This window comes from Ochotona princeps, chromosome 2, assembly GCF_030435755.1.
Source record: "Ochotona princeps isolate mOchPri1 chromosome 2, mOchPri1.hap1, whole genome shotgun sequence".
Classification (NCBI taxonomy): domain Eukaryota; kingdom Metazoa; phylum Chordata; class Mammalia; order Lagomorpha; family Ochotonidae; genus Ochotona; species Ochotona princeps.
In genome coordinates this window covers 10,401,444-10,429,142 of record NC_080833.1, presented here as the reverse complement: position 1 = coordinate 10,429,142, position 27,699 = coordinate 10,401,444, and the positions used below count along the sequence as shown (strand labels likewise).

At 52.1% G+C, this 27,699-nt stretch overlaps 1 protein-coding gene across 1 annotated transcript; it reads left to right on the top strand.

Moving 5' to 3' along the window:
* The first annotated feature begins 795 nt into the window (after nt 1–795).
* Nucleotides 796–27,699, top strand: SDHB (succinate dehydrogenase complex iron sulfur subunit B). Its single transcript, XM_004592325.4, has 8 exons — nt 796–966; nt 10,049–10,176; nt 19,633–19,718; nt 22,055–22,191; nt 23,116–23,232; nt 24,712–24,813; nt 25,815–25,937; nt 27,459–27,699. The coding sequence occupies exons 1-8, from the start codon at nt 895–897 to the stop codon at nt 27,534–27,536; spliced, it is 843 nt and encodes a 280-aa protein (XP_004592382.1). The 5' UTR covers nt 796–894; the 3' UTR covers nt 27,537–27,699.

The window sequence follows — 27,699 nt, the reverse complement described above, 5'->3', positions numbered from 1 at the left end:
GCATTTCCCCAGGAGCATCCAGCTGAGCTGTGAGTGTGGAAACCAGAGCCCATGAAGACATTTCCAAGATGTGAAAACCACGTGGACAGAGAGCGAGAAACCTCACTGCTGGGAGACACGGAGGCCCCAAACGTCCCACCTGAACACCTGGGGTGACAGAGGGGACCAAGCACAGAGGACAAGGCCTGCCCGGGAAATCAGGCCCCCCAGTGAGGCAGGCCCTGAGAGGGGACGGTGGAGGGGCTGGAGAGAGCCGCTGGGGTGCCTGCGCACAGACGGTAGATGGCACAGGGAAGGGGTCCCTGACGCCCCGCGCTGGTACAGGTTAAGGAAGCCACCAAGGACTTGGGGTCCCTTCGTTGCCAAAAGAGAGGTAATTCAGTAAGTGGCTCACTCCACACAGCATCCCCCGTCACACCCAGCGCTGCCGCCAACGCCACGAAGCAGGGGCCCCAGATACACTATGAATGCATGCGTGAACACCTATGTCATCTGTCCCATTCATCAGCTGTCCTCATTTTCCCGGGACTGAAGGAGTTAAAACCTACTACTATAAACCAGTGTGGTGACTGAAAAAACTTTCAGGAACTAACGGGTTAACATCTGGGCCACGCAGCAGGTCCGGTGGCCCCGCCCCCTCTGAGTCTAGCCCCGCCCCCACACTGCCCCAATTCTCCGACTCCTCCCCGTCCCTCTGGGAAGGTCACCTCAGACTCGCCAAGTGAGCATGCGCCCGCGTCGGCCGTACCTGCGCATGCCCACTGTGGCCTGCACTCGGTGGCTCCTGCTTGGCTAGCGGGTCCCCGGAGGAAGCCCCTGCGCCGCGGTGCTCCACGGGACAGCTGCGGCGGTCGGCCTCAGGGTGAAGGGGCGGGGCTGACGTCAGGAGCCAAGATGGCGGCAGTGGTCGGGGTCTCCTTGAGGCGCCGGCTCGCGCCCACAGCCCTTGGCAGAGCCTGTCTGCAGGTGAGCCGCGAATCCGGAGGCCGTGGGGAGGCAGGGAGGTTACGGGGACTGCCTGGGGCGCCGCGGAGAGGCCGCGGGAGCGCTGGGCCTCGGAGGGGGAGGACCGCCTGCCACCCGCGCAGGGCTGTGCTGGGTGGCCAGGAGCATCGTCGCCCGTTATCCTGCCTCGCAGCCCGACTCCGCGCGGCCACCACCTCCTAGAGGTCATTTTAAAAGGAAAAAGTCATCTCAAGGAGGAAACTGGAGAGGCTCAAGGTCACCTGGCCGGCGAGCAGCTGTGGGAACTAGAACTTGAACCCACACATTTGGATTCAAGTCCTTTTTTTGCCATCAAACTATCGCCTTTGTAAGACAGGGGAAACCTGTAGGGTGTGAACCCTGGGGATTGGGGGAGCCAGGTCACTCTGCCAGGGTACAGGGGTGAGGGACTCTGGAAGGAGGGTCGAGATAGCGCAGGAAAGGCACCGCTGGAGGAACTAACTCCCCACCCTGCCCGCCCCCAGGCTCCGGTCCTGGGTGGAGGGCGCTGCGATGCCTCCCACAGATCCACTTGCTGCCCTCCTCGTGCCGGCAGGGGCGAGGGATACAGAGCTGGGCGCTGCTGTTACTAGGGGAAGTGGGCTGGGATGGGTTTCACTTTGGACTGCATTCTAAACAGGAACAGTTTGACCAGGCAGAGAACCTGGCACTGCCTGCCACAGGGGGCTAAATACTTACAACCGCTTCACGGTGTCTTCTGTGCAAACAGGAATTCTTAAACGGAGGCTACCCCCGCACCCCCCAAATGGGTGGATCAGGGACAGGGTTTTGTTTGTTTTTGTTTTAACCTGGTATCTGAGAAACTCATGAAATTCATGTGCAGAGATGCAACAGAGCTCTCATCGTGACATGTGCCACCCTGTGTGACACAGAACACAGCGCCTGGGCTCTGCCCACGCTCCCCAGGTGGCGTGGGAACCCAACTAGCCATTCGCTGTTACCCACCGCCTTGTCCGACAGGGGTGAGCTGCTCCCCCAGCCCTGGAGCCCGGATTGACCCTGACCGTGTTCCTTTCATAGTTGTTGGCAGAGGAGGTCAGATTTCTGCAGAACAGGCCCTTCCTGCAGGAACGTGTTGTCCTCAGTGTTGTGAATCCAGGGGCCTCTGGAAGGTTCGCCCCTGCAACCCCCTCACATGCAGTGTGCACCCCTACCGCACCTCTGCCTGTAACGCATTAACTGTCTGTTTGTTTCCTCCTTTCTTCATCTAGACTCTGATCTGTGGGAGGGTGAGAGCTGCCTGCATGTCTCATGGCTGCTAGCATTCCCAGGCCTTAGGGTCTGTCTGTGTGCTGCTAAGAATAACCTGGAGACATTGCCAGTATTAGAAAACAGGAATGACCCCCACCTCACCTTCCTGGCTGTGCTAGGAGCATGGCTATCTGTAGGAGGATGTTGTGACCCTAGAAGGCACAGGATTACAGTTGATTGGACAATATTTGTATGATAAACAACTGAATGGGTGTCTTGTGTGACTGATTGGGTATCCTTTGCATGAGAACAACTGAATGACTACCTTTTGTGTACCTGATGGGATATCATTTGTATAAGAACAGTTGAGTGGAAAGTAATATACAAGACAAAAGGACTTCCAAAGGCATAGAAATAGTTGATGGGTTTGTTGATGAGCTAAGTATCTCTGCCCTAATCCTATATGACCCTCAGTGTATAAAGTCTGTTGCCCGTAATAAATTTGGGCTATTGATCATCAGTCAGTAGTCCATGTGTGTTACTACTGGCTCCGTGCACCAAGTCCATTGCTGCAGGACAGCGACAGCTGTCCAGTTACCTCACAGTGTAGCTATGAATTCTGCCCAAAGCAGCTGGCCAGTGGGTACACAGATGACAGGCAGGAGAGGTGGCAGTGCAGGGGTCGGAACCAGTGCCACTCATGAGTTTGGGAAACCAGCCTGTACCTGCCATGTCTTCTGCTTGTCCCAGGAGTATCTCCCTGCAGACCTCATGGCACCTGCAGCGCCACTCCCTCTTCCCCTACCTCTCTCTCTCTTTTCCTGTCTCGCCTCTGTGCCACCCCATGCCTGGTCCCTGCCTGCTCCCTCAGGATTAACTTTCCCAGAGGAAGAAGAAGCAGTGTTCTACAGGGTCCGGAGTTTACCCTTCCCCTCGGTCTGGTTGTTGGTTCCCTTGCTTCATTACAAACTAGGAAGTTAGGGCCCAGTGCCATGGCCTAGTGACTAAAGTCCTCGCCTTGCATGCGCCAGGATCCCATATGGGCCCTGGTTCTAATCCCAGCAGCCCCGCTTCCCACCCAGCTCCCTGCTTGCAGCCTGGGAAAGCAATAAAGGACGGCCCAAAGGCTTGGAACCCTGCACCCACATGGGAGACCTGGAGGAAGCTCCTGGCTCCTGACTTCGGAACTTCGGATTGGTTTAGCACCATCTGTTGCAGCTGCTTGGGGAGTGAATCAAAGGATGGAAGATCTTCCTCTCAGTCTCTCCTCCTCTCTGTATATCTGCCTTTCAATAAAAATAAATAAATCTTTAAAAGAAAAGAAACAAACTAGGAAGTTAATCTTGTATGGGCTTTTCTAAAATGTGCCCGTGCCTTGGTGACTGAGGTAGCGGTGACTGCCTTGGTGACTGAGGTAGCGGTGTATTTGCAGGGCCCTCTTCCGGGATGTACTGGGAGAGTCGGGGTCGGGGACCTCACTGTCCGTCTGCTCTCCGCCCTCTGCCTCCCATCAGGAGGAGCACCATCAGTGCCCCTCCAGCCAGCCCCTCCCTGGGGCCATGCGCCCTCCTCCCTCACCCATCCAAGGATGGTCTTCCCGTAATTGTCCCCTTTCTCACGCGCTTTTGGCTTTTTCTGTTTTTGTTTGTATGGTATTTGTTTTTTATTTGTTGTTTTGTTTTAGATTTATTTATTTGAAAATCAGAGTTACAGGGAAAATCTTCCACCCACCTATGGTTCACTTCCCAAATGGCCAGGAGCCAGGAGCTTCTTGCAGATCTCTCATGTGGGAGCAGAGGCCCAGGCACTAGGGCCGTCTCCCACTGCTTTCCGGGATACATCAGCAAGGAGCTGGCTCACAAGTAAGCAGCCGGGTCTCAGACCAGCAGCCACCTGAATGCAGACACTGGAGGCAGTGGCTTTAGCTGCGATGCCACACTGCCGCACTCTGTCCCTCTCTCTGGCCGAAAGCACAGCTCATTATCCTTAGCACATAGGCAGGCTGTCACTTCCCTTGTCTTCTCCCTTGTCTTCTTCCCTTGTCTTCTCCCAGCCTATTCTCTACTCATCTCTAACGGAAAGAGTGTTTCAGAAGAGCTGTTTAAGCCTCCTGTGCAAAATTCATCTCTCCGTTTGCTGCTGAGCCTGTCCCAGTCACCACATCGCTGCACTTGCTCAGCTCAGACTCACGTGTGATGGCCAGCGAAGTGTTTGTCACTGTTGCCCACACCTCCTCAAAACCGGCTCAGTTGGCTTCAGGACAGCCCAGGCCCAGTGATGGCTTCCTCACGCGGCTGCTCCTCGTCCCGCCAGCCTCTGGCCTCTTGGTCGGAGCTCCTGGGGCTGTCTGGGGTCAGTGCCCATGGCTACTGATGACGCTCAAGCCGACATCCCCAGCCAGCCTGCCCAGGAGCTCCAGGTTCAGTTCCATCCTCAGAGCCCCACGTGGATATTAAGACATCGTGCAGTGTGGGCCGTTCTCCTGTTCCCGTCCCACCCAAGACCCCAGCTTTCTCCATCCCTGTCCCAGTAAATGACTGCTACATCTTCCAGGCTCGGACCCAAAACTGCAGGCATCCATGACACTGCCACGTCTCCCTGGCCACTCGGTGAGCAGGTTACATCAGGCAGTATAACAGAGAGAAAGACACCCCGAGAGAGCTTCCACCCACTGGTTAACTCCCTGAATGTTCGCAATGGCCAGGACTGGGCCAGCCTGAAGCCAGGGGCCAGAATTCCATCCAGGTCTCCCACGGGAGTGACAGGAGTCCAGACAGCTGAGCTATTAGCTACTGCCTCCCAGGGGCATTAGCTCGTGGGAAGCACAGCCAGGGCTCCAGCTGCTACTCTGTGGAATGTGGCCTTGCGACTAGCTTAACCCACTGCACCACAGCACCTTGCCCCGATTTTGTCCTACACTGGGTGCTCTCAGCACCGCCACTGCCACCAGCATGGTTCGAATCCCCATCAACTTTTGACTGATTTGGGCCTTACTACTCTTTTCATTTTGGCACTTCTGCAGTTAATTCTTAAATATTCCTTGCAAATTTCAGTCTCTGAAAACCAGAAATTCTGAAACCAGTCATTTTGCTTTTTACTTGCTAAAGCTATTAGCCCTTTTTATTGTAATAGAAATTTGAAATATGTTATATCAAAAACTAATGAAAGAAGGATGGGAGGCAGAGAAGAGAATATCATTATCTCTGATGTAGAATGAGGGCATCCCAGATAGGATTTTAACTGCTATACCAAATGCCCACCCTAAGAAACCTTGGGCCCAGCACCATGGCCTAGTGGCTAAAGTCCTTGCCTTGAACGTGCTGGGATCCCATATGGGCATCGGCAGCTCCACTTCCCATCCAGCTCCCTACTTGTGCCCTGGGAAAGCAGTCAAGGACGGCCCAAAGCTTTGGGACCCTGCACCTGGAGGAAATTCCTGGCTCCTGGCTTCAGATCGGCACAGCTCTGGCCGTTGCGGTCACTTGGGGAGTGAATCTTCAGACAGAAGATCTTCCTCTCTGTCTCTCCTCCTCTCTGTATATCTGACTTTGCAATAAAAATAAATAAATTTTAAAAAAAAAAAGAAACCTTGGGGCCCGGCGGCGTGGCCTAGCGGCTAAGGTCCTCACCTTGAAAGCCCCGGGATCCCATATGGGCGCCGGTTCTAACCCCTCAGGTCCACTTCCCATCCAGCTCCCTGCTTGTGGCCTGGGAAAAGCAGTCGAGGACGGCCCAAAGCTTTGGGACCCTGCACCCGCGTGGGAGACCTGGAAGAGGTTCCTGGTCCCAGCATCGGATTGGCACGTACCGGCCCGTTGCGGCTCACTTGGGGAGTGAAACATCGGATGGAAGATCCTCCTCTCTGTATATTCGTCTTTCCAATAACAATAAAATCTTTATTAAAAAAAAAAAAATACCTTCTAAAAAAAAAAGAAACCTTGTATGGAAGCCTTCTGTCATAATTGTAGTAGGGTTTTACTAGTTTGTATGAACTCATCAAATTATGCATTGAAAACGGTGAGCACTGGGACGGTGTGCTGGCGTGGGGGCTAATCCTCCACCTGAGGTGCTGCATCCGATGTGGACACTGGTTCATGTCCCAGCTGCTCCACTTCCAATCCAGTCCCATGCTTATGCCTGGAAAAACAATGCAAGATAACTCAGGTCCTTGGGCCCCTGCACCTATGTGGGAGACCCAGAAGCCCCTGGCTTCAGATAGGTTCAGCTCAGGTTCAGCTCTGGCCCTTGTGACCATTTGGGGAGAGAACCAGCGAGTGGAAGAGCTCTGTATCTTCTCTCTGTAAATCTAGCTTTCAAAATAAAAATCTTTTAAAAGTAGTTGTGAGGGCCCGGCAGTGTGGCCTAGTGGCTAACGTCCTCGCCTTGAAAGCCCCGGGATCCCATATGGGCACCGGTTCTAATCCCGGCAGTTCCACTTTCCATCCAGCTCCCTGCTTGTGGCCTGGGAAAGCAGTTGAGGACGGCCCAAAGCATTGGGACCCTGCACCCACGTGGGAGACCCGGAAGAGGTTCCTGGTTCCCAGCTTCGGATCAGCGCACATCGGCCCGTTGCGGTTCACTTGGGGAGTGACTCATCGGACGGAAGATCTTCCTCTCTGTCTCTCCTCCTCTGTGTATATCTGGCTGTAATAAAATGAATAAATCTTTAAAAAAAAAAAGTAGTTGTGAGCATTGTGGCACCGCAAGTTAAGCCTCCGCTTGCAGCATCCACGTCCCATTGGAGTGCTGGTTTGAGGCCCAGCTGTGACACTTCTGATCCAGCATCCTGCTGACAGGCCCCAAGGAGGCAGCAGGCAATGGCTGTGATGCTTCAGCCCTGCCACCGCTGTGAGACTTATGTGGAGTTCCTGGCCCCTGACTTTGGCCCAGCCCAGCCCTGACTGTGGGGGCGTTTGGGGAGTGAATTAGCAGCTGGAAGAGCTCTGCCTTTCAAGCTAATGAAAATAAGTAAACTAGTTGTTGGATCCCAATGTAATTTATTGTACCTTATTGCATCTTAGGCTGAAATGCAGCCTGCCTTGTTGGCTAGGAGTATCTTCAAGGCTTTCCGTCTTTCACTTCCTCCAAAAGACCACCAGGTGGCGGTAGCCAGACGCTCATGTTTTACAAAATGGCGTGGCTGGTGCAAACAGGATCATTGGCACACAGGACTTTGCTTTCGTTAATGACCTCTGCCCCTGGCTGCTGAAACACGGCTTTCCTCTTCACGTTCACTGTCCTCGTGTTTGTTCTTTCAGACTCAAAGCTGACATTTGTCTTTTCAGCTTCAGTTAATTTGGGGCATTTTGGCCAGCAAATAACAAACACCACTGAATTTCTTGGTTAACCTTCAGAGGTTTTTTTTTTTTTTTAAATTTGTTTTTTGTTTTTTAAGCTTTATTTATTTCTGTTGGAAAGTCAGATATACAGAGAAGAAGAGAAACAGAGAGGAAGATCTTCCATCCTTTGATTCACTCCCCAAGCAGCTGCAACGGCTGAAGCTGAGCTGATCCTAAGCCAGGAGCTTCTTCCGAGTCTCCGACGCAGGTGCAGGGTCCCAAGTCTTTGGGCCATCCTCTGTTGCTTTCCTGGCCACAAGCAGATTGCTGGATGGGAAGTGGAGCAGCCAGGACACGAACTGGTGCCCATATGGGATCCCAGCGCGTACAAGGCGAGGGCTTTAGCTGCTAGGCCACCATGCCGGACCCTGAGCTGTTGTTCTTATTTAATTAACAGTTTATGAAGGAGTTGCCTGAAATGCAGTCTGAGTTTGTATGGCTGTTGAAGCATCAGTTTAAAATCGCTGTGTGGACTGCTGGGATCCTTCCCTGCCCGTCCCCCCAATAGCAGCTCAGCAAGACCAGCCATGGTCAACACCTCCCTGGGTCTGCGCAGCGGGGAGAGGGCCTCCCGGCGGGGGCCAGCCAAGCAGAGGGGCACTTGTTGTGACAGTGGTCCTGTTGAGCACTTTAAGGTACTCTTCTTAAGACTACATTCTTCTGTCAGTCTGATCCTCAGCTTTTGCTGCCTTCCTCACTCCTCCCCACCGTGGATTGAAGCACTGTAGGCCTGACAAGGGTGCTGGGAGAGGGCTGTGACACTTGGGGAGCCGAGGGCGGAGAGACGATGGTCGGGGAGGAGAGCCAAGGAGGCGCCAGGGGAGAGCACACCTGGAGGCCACACTGGCCGCGCCCACCTGCCGGCACTCCCTGCCCGTCCTGCGCACCTTTCACATGAGGATTCAGCAGAATAATTAGTAGGAAGCCTGGCAGTGAAAATTAGTGGCTGTAAAAATGAGAATGAATTTAAATATAAAACTTTTGGGCAACAGCACCCTTTTTTGCAAATGTGTCCTTTGGGGGAAGTGGTTTGGGGGCAAGGAGGTAGAGTCCGATCTCTCCCCCTTCCCACCACTTGCCGGCAGCCCCTGTGGTGGTTCCTGGACTCCTCAGCCCCCGCATGTACCCCACGGTAGAGACTGAGTTCTGGGGGGAATGGAGGTGTCTGGATTCGAGTCATCAGAGCGAGCGAGCAGAGCTCAGCTCTTGGTCCTCCAGGGGCTTCGTGGCCACACGCAGACGGTTCTCTGCTTCGACCCCTGGCTACCTGTTCCACTGGAAAGCTGATCTTCTAGGTTTTGTTGCCATCTCATTGCTCTGGGGATAAAATCGAAACTCAGCTCCCAAGTGTGTCCTGCGTCTCACGGCTGCCACACCCCTTCCTTCCTCAGATGGACTCTGCACGTGCCCTGGGTCCCCATGGCCTTCCTCGTGCTGTCCCCTCATCCTTCCCTGAATCCGTCTTCCCTGGGACTCAGCATAAACATCACTTGACCCAGCCTTCGCTGACCTCCGACACAAATTTAAATCTACTGTGTTTCTCTAGAGAGCCCAGGACTTTCCCATCACTGTCACCACCCCACCCTTAAAAGGGGAAGGGGGATAGAGAGATTTATTTATTTATTTGAAAATCAGGGTTGTAGGGACCCAGGCAGGGGAGGGGACAAAGAGATCTTTCATCAGCTGGTTCCCTTCTCCAAAAGCCACAGTGGCCAGGGCTGAGCCAGAACAGATCCAGGAGCCTCTTCCAAGCCTCCCATGTGAATGGCGGGAGCCATCTTCCACTGACTTCCCAGCAGTGTAGCAGTGTAGCAGGGAGCTGGACCAGACAGTGTGGTGGCATAGCATGGTAGTCCTCCACCTGCAGTGTCGGCATCCCGTATGGGCAACAGTTCATCTCCAACTGCTCCACTTCTGATCCAGTTCTCTGCTTATGACCAGGGCAAGCAGTGGAGGATGGCTTAAGTCTTTGGGCCCCTTCACCCACTGGGTGAGCCCCAGGGGAAGTTTCTGGCTCCTCCTGGCTTTAGATCGGCTCAGCTCTGGCCATTGTGGCCATTTGGGGAGTGAATCAGCAAATGACAGGACTGTCTCTCCTTTTCTCTGTAAGTCTGCCTTTCAAATAAAAATAAATAAATCTTAAAAAAGAAAAGGAAGAAGTGGAGCAGCCCTCTGAAAGGCCAGTGTTATAGGCAGCAGTTTAACGTGCTGCAGCACAGCACTGGCCCCAGTCACTGTCACTCTTAGATTTGGTTATTAATATTTCAGTTTGGTTCAGGACTTGGTACATTGTGTGAAGACGTAAGTTTTGTCTGCAGGCTACACTGCTCCTGAGCCTGGGACCGTGTTTGGTGCTTCCCTCCAAGACCCTGAAACAGCTCCGAGAGAGCTAGCCAGTGCCTGCTAGTCCTCTCGGGGAAGACTGCCAGCCAGGCGCAGCCCGGCTCCGGTGTTACCACAGGGGGAAGGGATGTTCTTGCGTGTCTAATGTCTCTTTCCCTTTCACATTCCAGGCCTGTCGAAGGGCCCAAACAGCCGCAGCCACTGCTCCCCGAATCAAAAAATTCGCCATTTACAGATGGGACCCTGACAAGGCTGGCGATAAGCCACGGATGCAGACTTATGAAGTTGACCTGAACAAGTGAGTTCCTCCGGGGCCGGAGCTGAGCACAGGGAGGGCGCCAGCCCTTTGGCTGCCTTGGGACACGCTCCTCCCCCCTCGGGATGCTCCAAGTTCACATGCACCCCGTGACGCTGGGGTCGGTGAGCCAGATTGTACCAGGAGAACCTGTGTGTAAAATTCCCTTTATTTCTCCAGATAAAAGGATGGTGAATTGCAGCGCATTTGAAGGTGTTTGGCATGTTAGCACTTGTGAAACGCCCGGCCTGTCATGATGTCGGGTGTGTCTTGGCCTCTGTAGCTATGCTAATGAGAGACCCCGGGAAAGTGGCTGACAAGATGACGGGACAAAGTGGGGATGGGGTTAAAATATTGCAAGTCCTCTGCACCTGTGTGAGCCGACTGACTCCCACGTGGTGGCTGTAACAACAGCATTAAGTTACTATCGTCACAGTTCTCAGGGTCAGGAGGCTGCTTGGGGCCCAACAGACTAACATTGGGAGGCTGGCAGCCACGTTCCTTTCTGGAAACTAGAGGGAAGCCTTTTCTGTTCTTTGAGGCTTTGGACAGAGATTAGCTTCTTGAGCTGTGGGCCTGCGGACCTGTTTCTTACCGGACTGAAACTGAGGGCCTCATTCCTTGGGCCACACCCTTCCTCCAGCCTCAATACCAGCGGCACAGCAGGTGGAGCCTCCTCCAGTTGTGTCTCGCAGAACCACTGCTCTTCCATCTGTTACCAACCCCACAGGTAGCCCAGGGGAGTGAGAACGCTAAGAAACCAGAGCTGGCCTGCTGCTCTGCACTGCTTCTGCCAGCACAGCCAGGCGCCTCACCCGTGAAGCTTAAACAATCAAGAGTGATGGAGAAGGAGAGACAGAGGGGATCTTCATCCACTAGTTTGCTCTTCAGATACCCACAGCAGCAGAGCTGGGGCCTGGGCAGAGCCGGGAGCTCCGTGCAGAGGGGCGCTGGGCAGCAGGAGCCCCTGCTCCGCCCATCACCCGCTGCCTCCCGGCGAGTAGCAGAAAGCTGCTCAGAAGCAGGGCAGAAGGCAGTCCCTGGCTCCCGAGGGGCAGTGCATCCTCCCCAGTCAGCCTTTTGTTTTTCCTGAACACAAGCTCCTGTGATATCTAGACAAAGCTTTGAAAGCCTGAGTCTTGAGTGCCTTGTTAGACTTTCTGTGTTAGATGAGCTTCTGCATTATAATGAGAGAATTGATATGTAACTTCAGATGGGCCAAAGTACTCCTTAGCAACATTCAAAGGAGTAGAAATTGTACAGTGTATTTTCTTGTCTTAATTTTTTTTTCAAGATTTGTTTATTTTAAAGTCAGAATTGGAGAGAGAGATCTTCCATCTGCTAGTTCACTCTCCAAACGGCTTTAGTGGGCAGCACTGGGCCAGGCCAAAGCCAGGAGCCAGGAGCTTGATCCAGGTTTTCCACGAGGGTGGCAGGGATCAGAGTGCTGGGCCATCGTGTGCTGCTTTTCTCCAACCATTAGCGGGGAGCTAGATCAGAAGTGGAACAGCCAGGATTTGAACCAGGATGGAATGCCGGCATCGCAGGCAGCAGGTTTACTCACTATGCCACAGCACGCATTCGGGTCTGCACTCTCTTGCTGTAATGCGATGAAACCAAGGGGCAGGTTGGTGTAGTGGTTGGGCTTCTGGTTGGGGTACCTGTATTTCATATCAGAGTAGCCAAGTTCAAGTTCCACCTTTACCACAGTGCCAGCTTCCTGTTAACATACCCTCTGAGAGGCAGTGCTGGGGTTTCTGCCACCCATGTGGGAGATGGGCACCAATGCCCTGGCTGCCGGCTTTAGCCTGACCCAGTCTCGGCCATTGCAGACATTTAAGAGTAAGCCAGCAGCTGGAAACTGTCTCCGTCTATCACTGTCTCACAAATGAAAACCAAAGTGTATTTAGGGGATCTGACACGATAGCTCAATGACTAAATCCTCACCTTGCATGCACCAAGATCCCATATGGCTGCCAGTTCATGTCCCGGCTGTTCCACTTCTCATTTAGCTACCTGCATGTATCCTGGGGAAGAAATAAAGGATGGCCCAAAGCCTTGGGATCCTGCACCCACCCACATAGAAGATCCAGAAGAAGCTCCTGGCTCCTGGCTTCTGATCGACTCAGCTCCAGCCATTGCAGCCACTCGTGAACTGAACCAATGAAGAGAACTCTGTCTCTCTGCCTTTCAAATAAATAAAATAAATAGCAACATTTTAAAAATAACTCCACCAGGCCCGGCACGGCAGTCCTGGCCTTTCATGTACCAGGATTCCATATGGGCTCTGACTCATGTCCCGGCTGCTCCACTTCCCATCCAGCTCCCTGCTTGTGTCCTAGAAAAGCAGTCAAGGACTGCCCAAAGCCTTGGGACCTTGTACCTACGTGGGAGACCTGGAAGAGGCTCCTGGCTCCTGGCTTCTGATCGTCTCAACTCTGGCTGTTCGGCCACTTGGGGAGTGACCCAGCAGATGAAAGATCCTTCTGTGTCTCCTTCTCTCTGTAAATCTGACTTTCCAACAAAAAATAAACCTGTAAAAAGAAAAAGTTAAAAATGTTAACTCCATTGAGCCAGCACTATAGTATAATGGATTAATCTGATGCCTGTAGTGCCAGGATCCCATATGGGCACCAGTTGGAGTCCTGGCTCCCCCACTTCCTATCCAGCTGCCTGCTGCATCTAGGAAAGCAGTACAAGATGGCCCAAGTGCTTGGGCTCCTGCACCCCCTGAAAACATGGAGGAAGCTCCTGGCTCTATTCTTTTTTCTTTTTTCTTTTTTTTTTAATCTGTCTGTCTCTCTCTGTTATTTTGCCATTCAAATCAAAATCGTTTTTTTTAAGCAAATAAATAAACTCACCCTTATAATGGGAAAAACATGAGAGATTCCCTGTGTCCCCAAGCTCACACAGCTGAGGAAAGGCCATGTGGAAGCACTGAGCAGGCAGCCTTCAGCTGCGAGCTACCACCAGGCTGCAGCTGGTCACACACGTCCAGCCTCCTGAGCCGCTCAAGCCACCCTGTCTGGTGTTTTGTAATGGCCTTGAAGCATTTGCCTGGCAGGGATTTTAAAGCAGTTATTACATACACAATTTTGTTCTTGGATTAGGAAAATATGTTCATAATCTTAGCAGAGAAGTAGAACTCATATCAAGGCTACATGGAAAGTCCGGAGCTGAAAAATGCCATGCTTGAAGTAGAAAGTTCACTGGCCTTAACAGCAGATTGAAGAAGATAACAATGGAAAGATTCAGTGATTTTAAAAAGTAAATCTATAGAATTTTTTTTTACTCTTAAAAAATCAGAGAGGAAGAAAAGATCTTTCAAAAAGAAAGATTGATACATGGAAGCATGTATCAATCTTTTATCACCTCATTGACACGTGGAAGCATGTCAGAGAGTCTAATACAATGATTGAAGTAGCAGTGAATAGACAGGGAAGAGAGGTAAAGATCAGAGTATACAGAGTTCATGGCCAGAAATTTGCAAGGGGCAGTGGGCTGAGCCATCACCTGCAGTGCCAGCACACTGAATGAGCTCCAGCTCAAGTTTCAGCTGCTCCACTTTCGATGCAGCTGCCTGCTAATGTTCCTGGGGAAGCAGTGGAAAATGGCTTTAGGACTTGGTCCTCTGCTGCCTGCGTGGGAGACCTAGATGAAATTCCTGCTCCTGCCTTCATCCTGGCCCTGCCCCAAGCCATTGCCCTCAGCTGGGGAGTGAACCAGCAGGTGGAAGATATCTGTAACTCTGCTTTTCAGATAAGGAAATCTTTAATAATAATAATAATAGTGAAAGATAAATACTTAACTTAGACATCTTAGTGAACCCCAAAGAGGAAAATTACAAAGAAGACTTTACCCCAGCCTGTGATCAGCTGCTAAAGCTGAAGCTGGTGTTGTGGCCCACGGGGTAAGCCACGACCGACGATGCCAGCATCCCGTGTAGCAGCACCAGTTCAGATCCTGGCTTCCCTACTTCCCGTCCAGCTTCCTCCAGCATCCCTGGGAGGTAACGATCTTGGCCCAAGCACTGGGCTCCTGCTGCTGAGCTGGCGTTCCTGGCTCCTGGCTCCAGCCTGGCCCAGCCACAGCCATCACAGTCCTTTGGGGAGAGAAGCTGCATCAGATGGAAGGACTGCCTCTACTTCTTTGCCTTTCAAAGAAATAAATATCTAAAAAAAAAAAGGTAGAAGACAAAGTAAACCCAAAGTCAGAAAACTAGAACTAATAAAGTACAGCAGTGAAGAGGAACAGAGAGACAAATAGTGAAGAAGACTAGCAAAACAAAGTTGTTGGTTTTTTTTTTTTTAAATCCCAGTAAAATTCACTTGGGCAGATTGGTCATAGATAAGAGAAAATGAAATTACAGTTTGAAGGGATGTATCAATTCACAGATCCTGCAGATATAAGGGATCATTATGAATAACTTTATGGTGATAAATTCGAGTTTTAGTAAATTAACGCCTTGAAAAATACAGCTTAGCATAACCGATGTCGATGTAAAATAAGGAAAACGGGAGTGGCCATGTGTCCATCAGGGACACTGAATGTGTAATCTGAAACTTTCCCACAAGGCCCAGGTAGCCTGGCTGGAGAAGCAGAGCTCCTGTTTGAGAAGGGCTAACGCCAATATTGACACACATTCTTTTGAAAACAAAGGATTCCTTCCCCATTCATTTTATGAGTCTAACATAACCTGGTAGCAAAATATATAACACATTACAACAAGATGAAGTAACTCATTGATAGAAAAATCCTCAACAAAGTTCAGCACGTCAAATCTAGCAGTCCACAAAAAGTTGAAATATTTTGTATGACTGAGTTTGGGATTTATTCCGGAAACATAAAATTGGTTGAATATTTGGAAATGAATCAGCATCTTTCACTGAGCTAACAGACTACAGAAAGAAGACTGTTTTAAAATATGCAGAAAGACATTTGGCAAAATTGATTTCCAAATGACAGTAGGCAAAGAACTAACTAGAAGGAAAAAATGACAATGGGTTAGGATAATTTTTACATTTTATGTGCATGTATAAATATCAAGAATTTGAATTATGAGGAAGTCCTAATTTATGAGGAAGTACCTAATTCAGTAACGGTGATCTTAATAAAACTCTATAAATGGGGAGGGGAGCAAACTTCTGTGACCAGATAAAGATTTATCTGTGTGAAATCTGCTCAGGGCCTGCTTAACTGAAATAGTAAGAGCTTTCCTGTGAGACGAGGAACAAAGGGACAGCCGCTCTGCACTGCTGTTTGACATTGTACAGGAGGTTCTGGCCACACAGAAAAGGCAAACAGAGAGGAGGAAGTGAAACTGTGCCACCTCAGGTAACTCAGCAGGTGGTGGCACAGCATCAGACACTGCTCTGTGCAACCACGTCTCCCGTCGGTCACGTTCAAGTTCCAGCTCTGCTCCCAGTGCTCATCCTGGGAGACAGCAGGTGTGGTAGCTGAGGGTGCTGGAGACCGGGTTGAGTTCTGGGCCCCTGGCTTGAGCCTGGCCTAGATGTCTGGCTGTTGTGTGGTTTGGGGTTGAATTATGGATGTCACTACCTCTCGCTGTCTGTCTTTCATATACCTTCTCGTTGTTCTCCGACCCAGTGTTGTACTGCAGCAAGTAAAAGCTGCCCTGTCACGGTGCCAATTTCCCATATGGGTGCCAGTTGAAGTACCAGCTCTCTGCTACTGTGCCTGGGAAAGCAGTGGCAAAAATTTAACCAAAAAAAAAAAAAAAAGACTACTTAGGAACAAATGTAACAGAAGTGTGAGAGTTGTGCACTGAACTTCAAAATACAGCTCAAAATTAAAGACCTAAATAAATATGGTCTTCCTGCGTTGTGGTTACAGGACGAATATTGTTGAAGGGCAGGGCTGCCCACAATGGCTGATAGATTCAATACAATTCCTGTCAAAAGCCCTCCTGCCTTTTTTGCAGAAATTAGGAAGCTGATTCTACAATTCATGTAGAATGTGAGGGACCCAGATTACCCAGAGCGGTCTTGATATGGCATATGGATATGTTCATGTGTAGCATTGTATGTAGTAGGGAAGGGTTTTAAACCAGCCACCTGTTCTTCCGTAGGAAACATCTTTAGTAATTCCAGCCCTTCAGTGGACTTGGAAAGCCGGATGCTCCGCATGGGCTTTTTGCCTAGCGTTTAAAACTTGCACGTCCCATGTTGGAGTTCTAGGATCGGTTCCCAGCTTGGGCTCCTGATTTCAGCTTTCTGCTCATGACGTCAAGAGCGGTGCTGGCTCAGGGGACTGGGACCTTCTCCATAGGGGAGCAGTGGGTTGACTCCTGGCTTCAGCCCTGCCCAGCCGTGGCCATGGCAGGCATCTGGAAAATGGACCAGTAGATGAGAACTCTGTTTCTCTGCCTTCCATATAAAAAAATAAATACAAAATGCAATTATATATATTATTATATTTTTAAGTAAGAAAACACATTTTTTTAATTATTTATTTGAAAGGCCGAGAGAGATCTTGTTCCCCAATACCTGTTAGAAGGGCTGGCATTGTGGCATTGTGAGTTAAGCCTCTGCCTGTGATGCTGACAGTCCCACATATGGGCACTGTTTTGAGTCCTTGCTCCCTGGTGATGTGCCTGGGAAAGCAGCAGAGGATAGCTCAAGTGCTTGCAGTTCTGTACTCACGCGGGAGACCCAGAAGAGGCTCCTGGCCCCTGACTTCAGCATAGCCCAACCCTGGCTGTTGTGGCCACTTAGGGAGGGAACCAGCAGATGGGAGATCTCTCTCACCATTTCTTTCTCTCTCTCTGCTGTAACTCCATATTTCAAATAAAAAACAAAATATGAAAAAAAAAAGTGAGACCCAGCTGCCTCTTGGGAGCCAGGACTGGGCCTGGCAGAAACCAGGAGCCAGGTATCTAGTCTGGGTCTCTCATCTGGCAGGCCAAGACACACACACTTCAGCCATTAGCCGGAAGCTGGAGCAGGGAAGCCAGCACGGGTGTGGCTGTCCCAAGCAGTGTCCCCACCTGCCTTGATGCCATGCCTTAGTACTACTTAATAGTGCCTGCGTGTCATGTGAATTTAAAGGCTGACTTTTCAGTTTTGTATTTGAGATTTTTCTAAAATGCGATACTGGCTTTGTTTAGTTTAAAACAGTCCTTGGCTGTTACAGTGGCATAGCAAGCTAATCTTTCGCCTACTGCTGCCAGCATCCCATTTTGGGCACTAGTTGTAATCCTGGCTGTTCCACTTTCGATCTGACTCTGTGCTAGACCATGGGAAAGCAGCAGCAGATGGTCTGAAGGCTTAGGTTTCTGTAGCCATGTGGGAGACCTAGACGAAGCTCCTGGATTCCAGTTGTGGACCAGTTCAGCTCTAGCCACTGTGGCTGTTTGAAGAGTGAGCCAGCAGATGGAAGATTCCCTCTGTTTCACCCTCTCTTTGTAATTCTGATTTTAAAGTAAAAATAAATAAAACTTTTTTAAAAAGTCAAATCTGTATTGTGCTTCAACAAGAAGCACAATCATTAGAATAAAAGCACATCATTAGAATAAAAGAATGTTTCAGAATAGGCTTTAGTTTTTTTCTAATAGAAGATTCTGCTATTATGGGCTGGTGCTGTTGACATAGCAAGTTAAGGCTCCACCTGTAGCGCTGGCATCCATTATGGGTGTTGGTTGGAGTCCCAGCTTCCCTTCCAGCTCCCTGCTGGTGGTCTGGGAAAGCAGCAGAGCATGACCAAAGTCCTTGAGACCCGGAAGAAGCTCCTGGCTCCCGGCTTCAAGCTAACCCAGCACCAGCCATTGTGGCCTTTTAGAGGGTGAACATGTGGATGGAAGAGCCTGCTGTCTGTCCCTCCTTCTCCATGTAATTCTGCCTTTCCAATCAAAATAAATAAATCTTTAATACTAGAAAAATCTAGTATTAGCTCTAAGAGGGAATATTAAATCAGAAGCTCAGGGTTGAGTCAGTGTTGAAGGCAGTTCGTGAACTGTTTTGCTGTTTGGGAAGAAATGGTGTTTTATTGTAGAAGAAAATTGAAAATATGCTCATAGTGGGAGTGGCCTTTCAGCGATAGCACCGCAGGGAGCAGGTGTTCAGCTATATCAGTGTAAACATTTCACTCTCATCTCATGTATGTTTAAAATTCCATTACTGAGATTAGAAATCAAATAGGAAACTGCTGGTGAGTGTCAAGGGACAGGGTAGGATTAGCAACAGATAGGATCATGATGGGTTCAGATCTTTTTACAAAGACAGAATTTCCCAAGACACTCACCAACAGGGACAGAGGACACGGGCGACTGAGTGCAGCGGTCCCCCGGGTGGCAGTCCCAGTGGGCAGCAGTGTGTCTGCCTGGTCCAGCCTTTCCCCAGCCCAGAATGACTCGGCAGAATAGTCCTGCAGTAGCTAGCCAGTGAGAGAAGACACTAGCTGGTGAGTGAGGACAGCTTCCTGACAGATGGCCAGCCTCTAGTGCTCGGGGACCGCCGCTCTTGTCCACGATGAGACTGGCCGAGGGTCACAGCTCCCAGTTAGCCGGGGCCCTGTAAAAAGCATGTTGTGTGTTGCTGGCAGAAACACAGATAATACTAAGGCAGCAGGGACAGGGGCTTATATTAAACCCCCTGCACAGGAAATGACAGTAGAGATAGCAACCAGAAACTAGTTTGGTTGCATACCTGCCTGCATGCCAGGTGCTATAATTGCATATTTTAGCTAATCCTTGATCCCCAGGCCATAAATGCTAATCCCACTTTACAGATAAAGAGCTGACACCCAAAGAGAGTAAGAAATGTCCCTTAAAGCCACAGTGTCCACACGGTGATTGTCGGAGTTAGACTAGTGCATCCTTCAGGCGCTGCTCCGGGTATCATGGAGATTAACTCATGAACAGCTGCACTGTGGGACGCAGGAGAGCTCCCTGCGTCACGCCTGAGACCCTAGGGCACAGATCATGGCATCGGCCTATGTACTGGCCAGTGGCTGGGCCAGGCCTGCCCTCCTGTCCCAAGCCTGCTGTGCATTTGTGGCACCACACCACTGCCCCCACCTGCAGGGCCCTCGTGGAGATTTAGACTGGGGGGCTGTAACTAACGGATTTTCTCTCACTCTCTGAATACATATTCTGTTTTGCTTACCTATTATGTGTTAACCATTTTTAGCTGTGTATGTTTGTGACCCAAAAAATAAAACAGAAATTTTAAATAAATTATCTGGGAAAACTGAGGGGAGTTTAAAAGAAAATAAGGGCCAGTGGCTAGAAGTCGTCCTGTAACCGATGCCTTGCTCTGCCAGGTGGGCAGTGAGTGAGCTTCCCAGCAGACCTGGCAACGCTCATAGTGCCTCCGGATGGGGAAAACCACCCACGGCGAGGAGGGCAGACGGGCACGCCTGGGAGTTTCGGATCGCTGGGGTGAAGGGTGAAATGCTTAAATTTGAACTTATCATAAATAAGCCTGGGTGTTTCTTTGTCAGATGTGGGCCCATGGTGTTGGATGCACTAATCAAGATTAAGAATGAGATGGATTCTACCTTGACCTTCCGCAGATCGTGCAGAGAAGGTAAGTGGTTCCTTCTGTGCCTGGCGCTGCAGGGTGAGGTGTGTCTGCGCCTGGCAGAGCCAGGAGTGACTGCAGGCAGGGTCAGGGACCAGCAGCGTGGCAGTGCGTGCCAGCCCTTGTGCAGGCTCATGCTGGCCTGCTCTCAGTGTCTATGTCCCATGCTGGCTCCCAGGGTCACAGGCACACAGCACACATCTCTAGGTGGGCTGGGACAGTGTCTCCCACTGTGCTGGCTTCTGGTACTGCATGAGCTGACAGCCAGATGCAGGTCTGCATTTTCCAGTTTAAGGAGCTCTATTAAAAAATACAAAAATAAAAAATAAATACCTTGTATTTACTGGCTCATTTATGTGAAAGGCAGCAAGACAGAGGAGAGCTCTTCCATCTGCTGCTTCATTTTGCAAACACCTGCAATAGCTGGGACTGGGCCAGGCCAAGGCCAGGAGAACAGAGCTTCATCCAGGTCTCCGGCAGGGTTGGCAGGGCCCCAAGCACCTGGGCACCATATACTGGCTTCCCAGGGACATCAGCAGGAAGCTAGGTCATAAGCGAAGTAACAGGCCTGGCACGGTGGCCTAGTGCTTAAAGTCCTCGCCTTGAACGTGCCAGGTTCCCATATGGGCACCAGTTCTAATCCTGGCAGTCCTGTTCCCATCCAGCTCCCTGCTTGTGACCTAGGAAAGCAGTCAAGGACAGCCTAAAGCCTTGAGACCCTGCACCCACGTGGGAGACCTGGAAGAGGCTCCTGGCTTTGGATTGGCTCAGCTCCAGCTATTGTAGCCACTTGGGGAGTGAATCATCAAACAGAAGATCTTCCTCTCTGTGTATCTGCCTTCCCAATAAAAAAGTAAATCTCCACGACTCAAGCCCGGCACTCCAATATGGGATTCCAGTATCCCAAGCAGTGGTTTAACCCACTGCACCACAGCACCTGTATTTGTTTTACATGTTAGGAAAATACAGCTACCAGGTATCATGTGACAGGGACATAAATGGTCTATTTTTCATATGAATTTAGGTTAAAATGAATGATTTAAAGAAAACTCTAGTGGTACTTGAAAGAAAAAATGGGGGTGAGCAGGGAGGCCAGCACGATGGCTCAGTGGCTAAATACTCACCTTGCCACTCACCAGTTCATGTCCCAGCTGCCCCACTTCCCAACCAGCGTCCTGCTTTAAATTTTTTTGGGGGGGGGGTCTGTTCTGTTGGTCTGTGATCTGAAAAGGTTTTCCTGAGGAACTCTTTCAGAGCTAAACACACAAAGAACCAAAAAGAAACCCACGTGGACCAAAAAGAAGAAAAATCAGGCAGAATTGAAGTAGTTCCCACTCCTCATTCCCTTGTGTTTACCAAGGGGGTTGGCTCCCAGGAGAGCCTTTAAGAGGAAGTTCTTTGGGCCTGTTGTAAGTGTCGGCCATTTGTTGGGGACACAGATGCGCTAGCTGAATGCCAGGTGTACCAAGGTGCAGGGTCTCTTGGGAGAGGCTCTGGCGTCTTTCCTGAGGACAGACCTCCTGGGCTGACATGAGACAGGGTTGGGGGAGCGAGGCAAGTGGCCTTGCAGAGTGAGACGACCCGGCGCAGGCGTCACGGTCACAGTTCCCCAGCCTGACGGTGTTCAAAACATAGGGTTTAGATTACATCGTCATTTTTAAGCTCTGAAGTGTTGGGCCAGCCACAGGAAGTAAGTCCAGACAGAGAAAATGCTCCTGTCTGAGTCCTCGGCCAGCCGCTTGTTTCTGTTCACTTTGCTTTGCTTTGCTGTGTTGTTGGTTGGTCCATATTGCAGTCGGTGTAAGCGTGCTTACAGGCATTTCAAGGCCCAGGCTGACTGACAGACACTATAGGGTAAGAGGCAGGTATCCCCGACCTGGGTCCAGGCCTCAAGTTAGAGCGACCAGGACAAGAGTGGTTTGCTTTGAGTATCACATTTGCTCAAACCTTAGGTGACCAGCTTGAAAATAACAAGCTGGTTTTTCTCTTAAAGCACATGACCCACTTGGAACTAGAGCCGGTGGGGAACTCCAGGCCCCTCTGGCCCCATGCAGAGACCTCTTTAGTCAGCGGTTTCTGACCTCATGGCTCTCTTGTGGTCACACAAAAGTTTCCAGCGCTCCAGCCATTAGATGGGTGTTCTTGGCTGGAAAGTGGAAGCAAGAAAGAGATGCCTACAAGTGTGTCCCCCTGTCACTGCCCCTCCCACAGGCATGTCCTGTGTCGCTGCCCCTCCTGCAGGCATGTCCTGTGTCGCTGCCCCTCTTGCACAGGGCACAGGGATTGGGAGCCGGTTTGAACCTGAACCTGGCAGGAGGTGCCAAGCATGTCTCCCCCCTCAGGTATCTGTGGCTCTTGCGCCATGAACATCAACGGCGGCAACACCCTGGCGTGCACTCGCAAGATTGACACCAACCTCGACAAAGTCTCCAAAATCTACCCCCTTCCGCACATGTATGTGATAAAGGACCTTGTTCCCGTGAGTTCTCCGGCTCTCCTTTGTCTTACGGGGGGCGGTGCGTTTGTGTCTTAGGCTCTTAGTTCTTTAGCACAGCCTTTGTTTTGTAAGTATTTATAGCTAATTTTTTAAAAGATGTATTCATTTATTTGAAAGAGCAACAGATAGTGGTCCTCCCTCCCCTGGTTTGCTCCCCACATGGCCACAATAGCAGGCCAAAGCCCAGGGCCAGGAACTCATCCAGACGTCCTACATGGGTACAGAGGCCCTGACACTTGGGCCAGCTTCCACTGCTATCCCAGGTTCGTTAGCAGGGAACTTGATTGGAGGTAGAGCAGCCAGGACTGGAACCAGCTCTCTGATATGGGATGCCAGCATTGTAAGCAGCAGCCCAACCTACAGTGCCATGCTGACCCCTTTAGGTACTTTGCTAATTAGATGATGGAGTGGTGTGAGTGGCTGTCTGTGTGCAACAGGAGGACCCCAGTGTCCCTGGGAGGAGTAGGAAAATCCCTAGCCCAGAGACCATGTGGCCGAGTTTAATTAAAGGATTTGATTGGTGGAAGAGAAACACGTGGGGAATCCTCCCACAGTTCATTTGCCAAGGTTCATTTGGGCATACCAGGGCACGGGGTCTGAGCGCTGGGACTGCCCCCAACATGGGCAGTTTGGCCTTGACTACAAAGTGGTCAGGTGGAAATCAGCGATGGGCAGAGCAGCGGCCGCTCTTGCGTGAGCATTCCCGCCTGCCTCCTTAGGCCACGTTCCCTGCTCACCTGCTCTCTCCCCGGTAGCAGAGGGAGAGGCTGGGCCGCCTCACCTCTGCAGTCTCTGGGAACTTGCGTCCAGGAGGGGAGGCTCACCTCTGTCACCATGTAGACCAGGCGGGACGGACAGCCTGCAAGGTGGTGGCGGCCTCCAACCCATACTTCCTCCTCATTGCAGGATTTGAGCAACTTCTACGCACAGTACAAGTCCATCGAGCCCTACCTGAAGAAGAAGGATGAGTCCCAGGAGGGGAAACAGCAGTACCTGCAGTCCATAGAGGACCGCGAGAAACTGGTCACTGCCCCTGCTCCCTGTCCGGGCTGGAGGGATTCGGAGAGAGGCGGCGCACTGGGGCACATGCAGTGATGCGGCTGGCTTAGTGGGAGGCTTTTGTTTTTGCTTTAAAAAGCAAAGAAAGAGACAGATCTATAGTCTGTTAGTTCACTCTACACGTGCGCACATCAACCATGGCGGGGCCAGAAGCCAGAGTGCCACCTGGGACTTGTGTCTCCCAGTGGGTGGCAAGGACCCAACGACCTGAGCTGTGACCTGCCACCTCCCAGGGTGTGCGTCAGTGGGATTTGGGAGTGGTGCCTGGTGGCTGTACTCTGACAAGGCCATGGAGCGGCATCTGGTCGGAAGGCCACACGCCCTCCTGCCGGGGCCCATGGGTGCTACACTTTCCTCCTTAAAGCATCAAGGAAGGTGGGGGCTGTCCTGACTCGTGGGGTGACTGGTGGCAGTATAGTCGGGGTGGGAGTCGATGGACACTGGAGACCCCCTCCTGTTCCCAGGACGAGGCTCAGCCCCGCCCCTTCTGAGTCCCAGAATTTTACATGCCCCAAAACCCACAACAGAACCAGCCACTCTGGTCCAGCTGGTTACCTGGCATTCCTCGGTTGGGCGGGCTCCTTGCCAGCATGCCTCTCCTTGACGTGGCCTGACAGTTTTGGACAGAAGGGTCCCTGAGAATATTTTCCAGCTAATAGAAACTTACTCAGATACCAGATACTTATAAAGCATTTTTTTACTCTTCAAATTAGTATGCCAGATTTAACAAATAATTGAAAAATACAGAGAATTTTTTTTTCTCATTTATTTGAAAGGAAAAAAGAGAGTGCTTTCATTTGTTAATTCATTCCCTGAAACGCAGTAGCAGCCAGGTCAGAGCCAGACCAAAGCCAAGAGCCTGGTACTCAATCTGGGTCTGTGGTATAGGAGGCAGGGCCCAGGGGTGTGAGCCGTTCATCGCCTCTTGCCTCACAGGGTACGATTCGGCCCCTTCTGTGGTTGGAACTGGGTGGGCAGACGGTGTGGCAGGCAAGAAAGAGCAGACCACCAGGGCTGCCACCCAGCACTGCCCTGTGCCTCAACTGGCCTCCCCAGGCCCAGCTCCTAACCTGCGAGAGGGAATCGGGGAGCCCTCACCCCACCGGTTACTGGGGGCTCCGTCAGGACTGGCAGGTTCCTTGGCTGGCTCCTGCATCCACTGTCCTAGGCTCCCACTCAGGCTTTTGTGTCTGCCGGTTACCACGGTTCTTTCATGTTTGTGGTGTTGTTGATTTTGTTCTTGGGAAGTAAGAGGTTATTGTTTATTAAAGGGGAGTAAGCAGCGCGTCCTCGGATTTAAGGTCTCTGGACCGTCATCCAGCGAGTGCTTGCGTTTTAATTGAGAGGACTTTTAGGTATCTGATAAGTCTGTGGAGCACCCCCGTGTACACCTGCTCCCAGATGCTGTGTCCCGTCAGCTGACGCCCCCCTCTCCACCTGCAGGACGGACTGTACGAGTGCATCCTGTGTGCCTGCTGCAGCACCAGCTGTCCCAGCTACTGGTGGAACGGAGACAAGTACTTGGGGCCTGCCGTGCTCATGCAGGTGAGGCGCCCTCCTCTGCTGGCGGGGAGCGGAGCGCGAGCGTGCAACCACGCAGGCGCAGTGGAAGGCAGGATGGCTATGTCCCCCGTCTCGCATCGTTCGCTGTCACTGACCATAGCCTCCTCACGTGACTTCCTGTAAACCAGGGCCTTGTCTGCCGTGTGCCTTGGGTCACTGTCTTCAGGCAATCCCTGCTGTGCCCTGAGCTGCTCTTCCCCATGTCTGTGAGCAGGCTCCCGCCTCCCCCTCCTGGGCATAGGGGATGTACAGGCCGGGGATGGAGCGATGTCCTTGGAGGCGCCTCCCTGGCTGGACAGCAGGGAAATTGCTTGCAATAAGCGACAGCCCGGGCAGGGTTGCCGAGCACACCTGGGATGTGCCTCAGCTGCCTTTCCCCCTGACAGGGTTCACGCTGTGCAGTCACGGTCCTTGTTCCCAGAAAGCCCTGCTTTTCAGACTTGTGGTCTGGGCCTTCCACACAACTTCCCATTTCTTACTTTCCACAAAAAGACACTCCGTGATTGTGGGGCCATGGGCACAGTTTTGGCTCCTGGCCATGTACAAGTTCAGTAATGTGTATCCCCTGTACCAGGAATCGATGGGGTGCTCTCAGCAACAGTGTTGCAGCTGGCCCTGGGGTGCCACGGTCCACATCACGCTGACCTCGGGCTGTCTCTGGACAGTTCTAGCATTGGCTTAGCCACACAGGCCAGCATGGCCAGCTGCTAGGAGACAGGTGTGGGAACCACCATGGGCTGTCCCCATCCTTGCCTTCACGGTAGGTAGCTGGTGGGCGAAGTGAAATCAGGAGGAAGTGGCTCCTGTGTGGGGTAGTTGGGGAGCCCCAGCCACAGTGCAGCTCGAGGGGGCGCCTCATTCATGGACCTGGGAAGAAAGGGGAGCAGGCGGAGGAAGGCACAGGCCGAGAAGGCGCTGAGCCGGACAGGGCTGCAGCCAGTCTGCCACCCTCGGCCCAGCCACTCCATCCCTGGTCTCCATAGGCCTATCGCTGGATGATTGACTCCCGAGACGAGTTCACAGAGGAGCGCCTGGCCAAGCTGCAGGACCCCTTCTCGCTTTACCGCTGCCACACCATCATGAACTGCACACGGACCTGCCCCAAGGTATGTAGCATGGGCCCAAGCCCAGCTCAGAAGAGCGTACACCCCTCGGGAGCCATTGGCCGAGGGCACACATGATCACTGGAGATGGGCGAGAGGGGCCAGGGGTGCCTTCCATTTCCACCGGGCTGGGGGCCAGGTCACTCCTAGCTGCCCAGAATGCTGTCTCCCAGGGTGCCCCTGGAGCAGCCTTTACTTGCCACAGGGCACAGAGGGAGCCACGGGTACCATAGGATAGGAATCTGTGAGCAGAATCCTGTGTCCAGCCTGGAGCAGGAGGCGAAGCCCCAGCGCTGGGCAGCTGCGGGGACTTGTGCATCCCCAGTGTCATCCCCTCTGCCCTGCCCTCCAGCCACCAGCCCATCCTGCTGCCTGCCCTGAGCCGCTGGCTCTGACTCCCAGCCCCGGCTCCCTGGCTCGCTGGCCTCCAGCCAACCTCACAGACACACTGCTGCCTCTGGCTGTGCCCCACCTAGGCACTGCCTATCTTCTTAGCCTCCTCAGAGGGCATTGTGCTGGCACAGCCCATGATATGGTCTGGCAGGGGGTGTGGTTGGCTGCGGTTGGCTGCCTGTCAGGCCAGCAAGCATCTGGCAGTTCAAAATGACAACTGTCCTCGCAGGCGGGCCTCCAGGTAGCTCCGTTCCTTCCTAGCTGGAAGCTGCGACACTTCGACCTGCTCCTGGCCTCAGCACAGGCTGAGCAGGCAAGGGGATCACACTCTGGGCTTGGTGCCAGGGAGCTCTGACCTCAGGCCAGCTCTGTGTCATCAAAGGACTGAGCAGGCGGTGACGCTCCCACAGCGTGGGTGGCCTTCCCTGCCTTTCTCTTGTCACACCCATCGGCACCTTCTCAGCTGGAGCATCTCCCACCAGCCCAGGAAAATGCCTCTCCTTTATTTCATTCAAGGTCTCTTCTTGCCTTCCCTCTTTTTCCTTCTTTCCTTCCCTGACCCTGGAACTCCCTCGTGGGCCTCACTGAAGTCTTCCTCTGATTTCCCCAGAGACCTGCTAGTCGGCCTCCCCGCTTGGGTGAAGCCAGCGCTCTGTGGGGCTCATGCCCAGGCCCCAGCGCAGCCGACATCACAGCCCTCAAGCCACCTGCAGCTGGGGCAGTGGAGCAGGCTGGATATTGTCTTACAAGTGTTTAGAAAGGGTTGGCTGAGGGGGCTGTGTGTGCCACTTCCTGCTGCTGCTGGTACACTGTTAAGGCGGGTGCCTGGCTAATATTGACATTGGCCTGCAGTCACAGAAGTGGCACTCTCCTGGGCATCTCTGAGGAGTCAGAGAACAGGGCTCCGCCCTGCCCCATTGGCCTGCTGCAGGGAGCTGCCCCAGGAGGCCACGTGGCAGGGCTCTGGCCTGGAGAGTTAGGCGTTGCCACGTGTCTGCAGGTAGCACTGGCGTCACCACCCCATGCCCTCGGGTTGAAGGGCCTGGTTTGCACTTGCTTGCAGCGTCCCTGGTCCTGGGCTCCTCTCCCCAGCTGGCAGCATGAGGTGCTCATCCTCTTGTCCTTCTCCAGGGCTTGAATCCAGGGAAGGCCATTGCTGAAATCAAGAAGATGATGGCCACCTACAAGGAGAAGAAAGCTGCCATTTAAAACCATTCCCATGGAAGGCCCAAGGTGCCGGGCGGTCACCTCGCACGCAGCGTGATTCAGATCTAATTTGACTTCCTTCAGGGCTCTTGATTTTCCTCAAACATGGCATGTGTAATTAAAATGTCACAAAATAAATAAATCTTCTACTTTACTAACAAAAAAA

Bases quoted from the DNA above. Each gene is read 5' to 3' on its own strand.
- SDHB (XM_004592325.4), top strand. From the start codon at position 895: ATGGCGGCAGTGGTCGGGGTCTCCTTGAGGCGCCGGCTCGCGCCCACA. The intron at 22,192-23,115 runs GTGAGTTCTCCG...TCCTCATTGCAG, and splicing joins TGATAAAGGACCTTGTTCCC to GATTTGAGCAACTTCTACGC. The intron at 24,814-25,814 runs GTGAGGCGCCCT...TGGTCTCCATAG, and splicing joins GGCCTGCCGTGCTCATGCAG to GCCTATCGCTGGATGATTGA.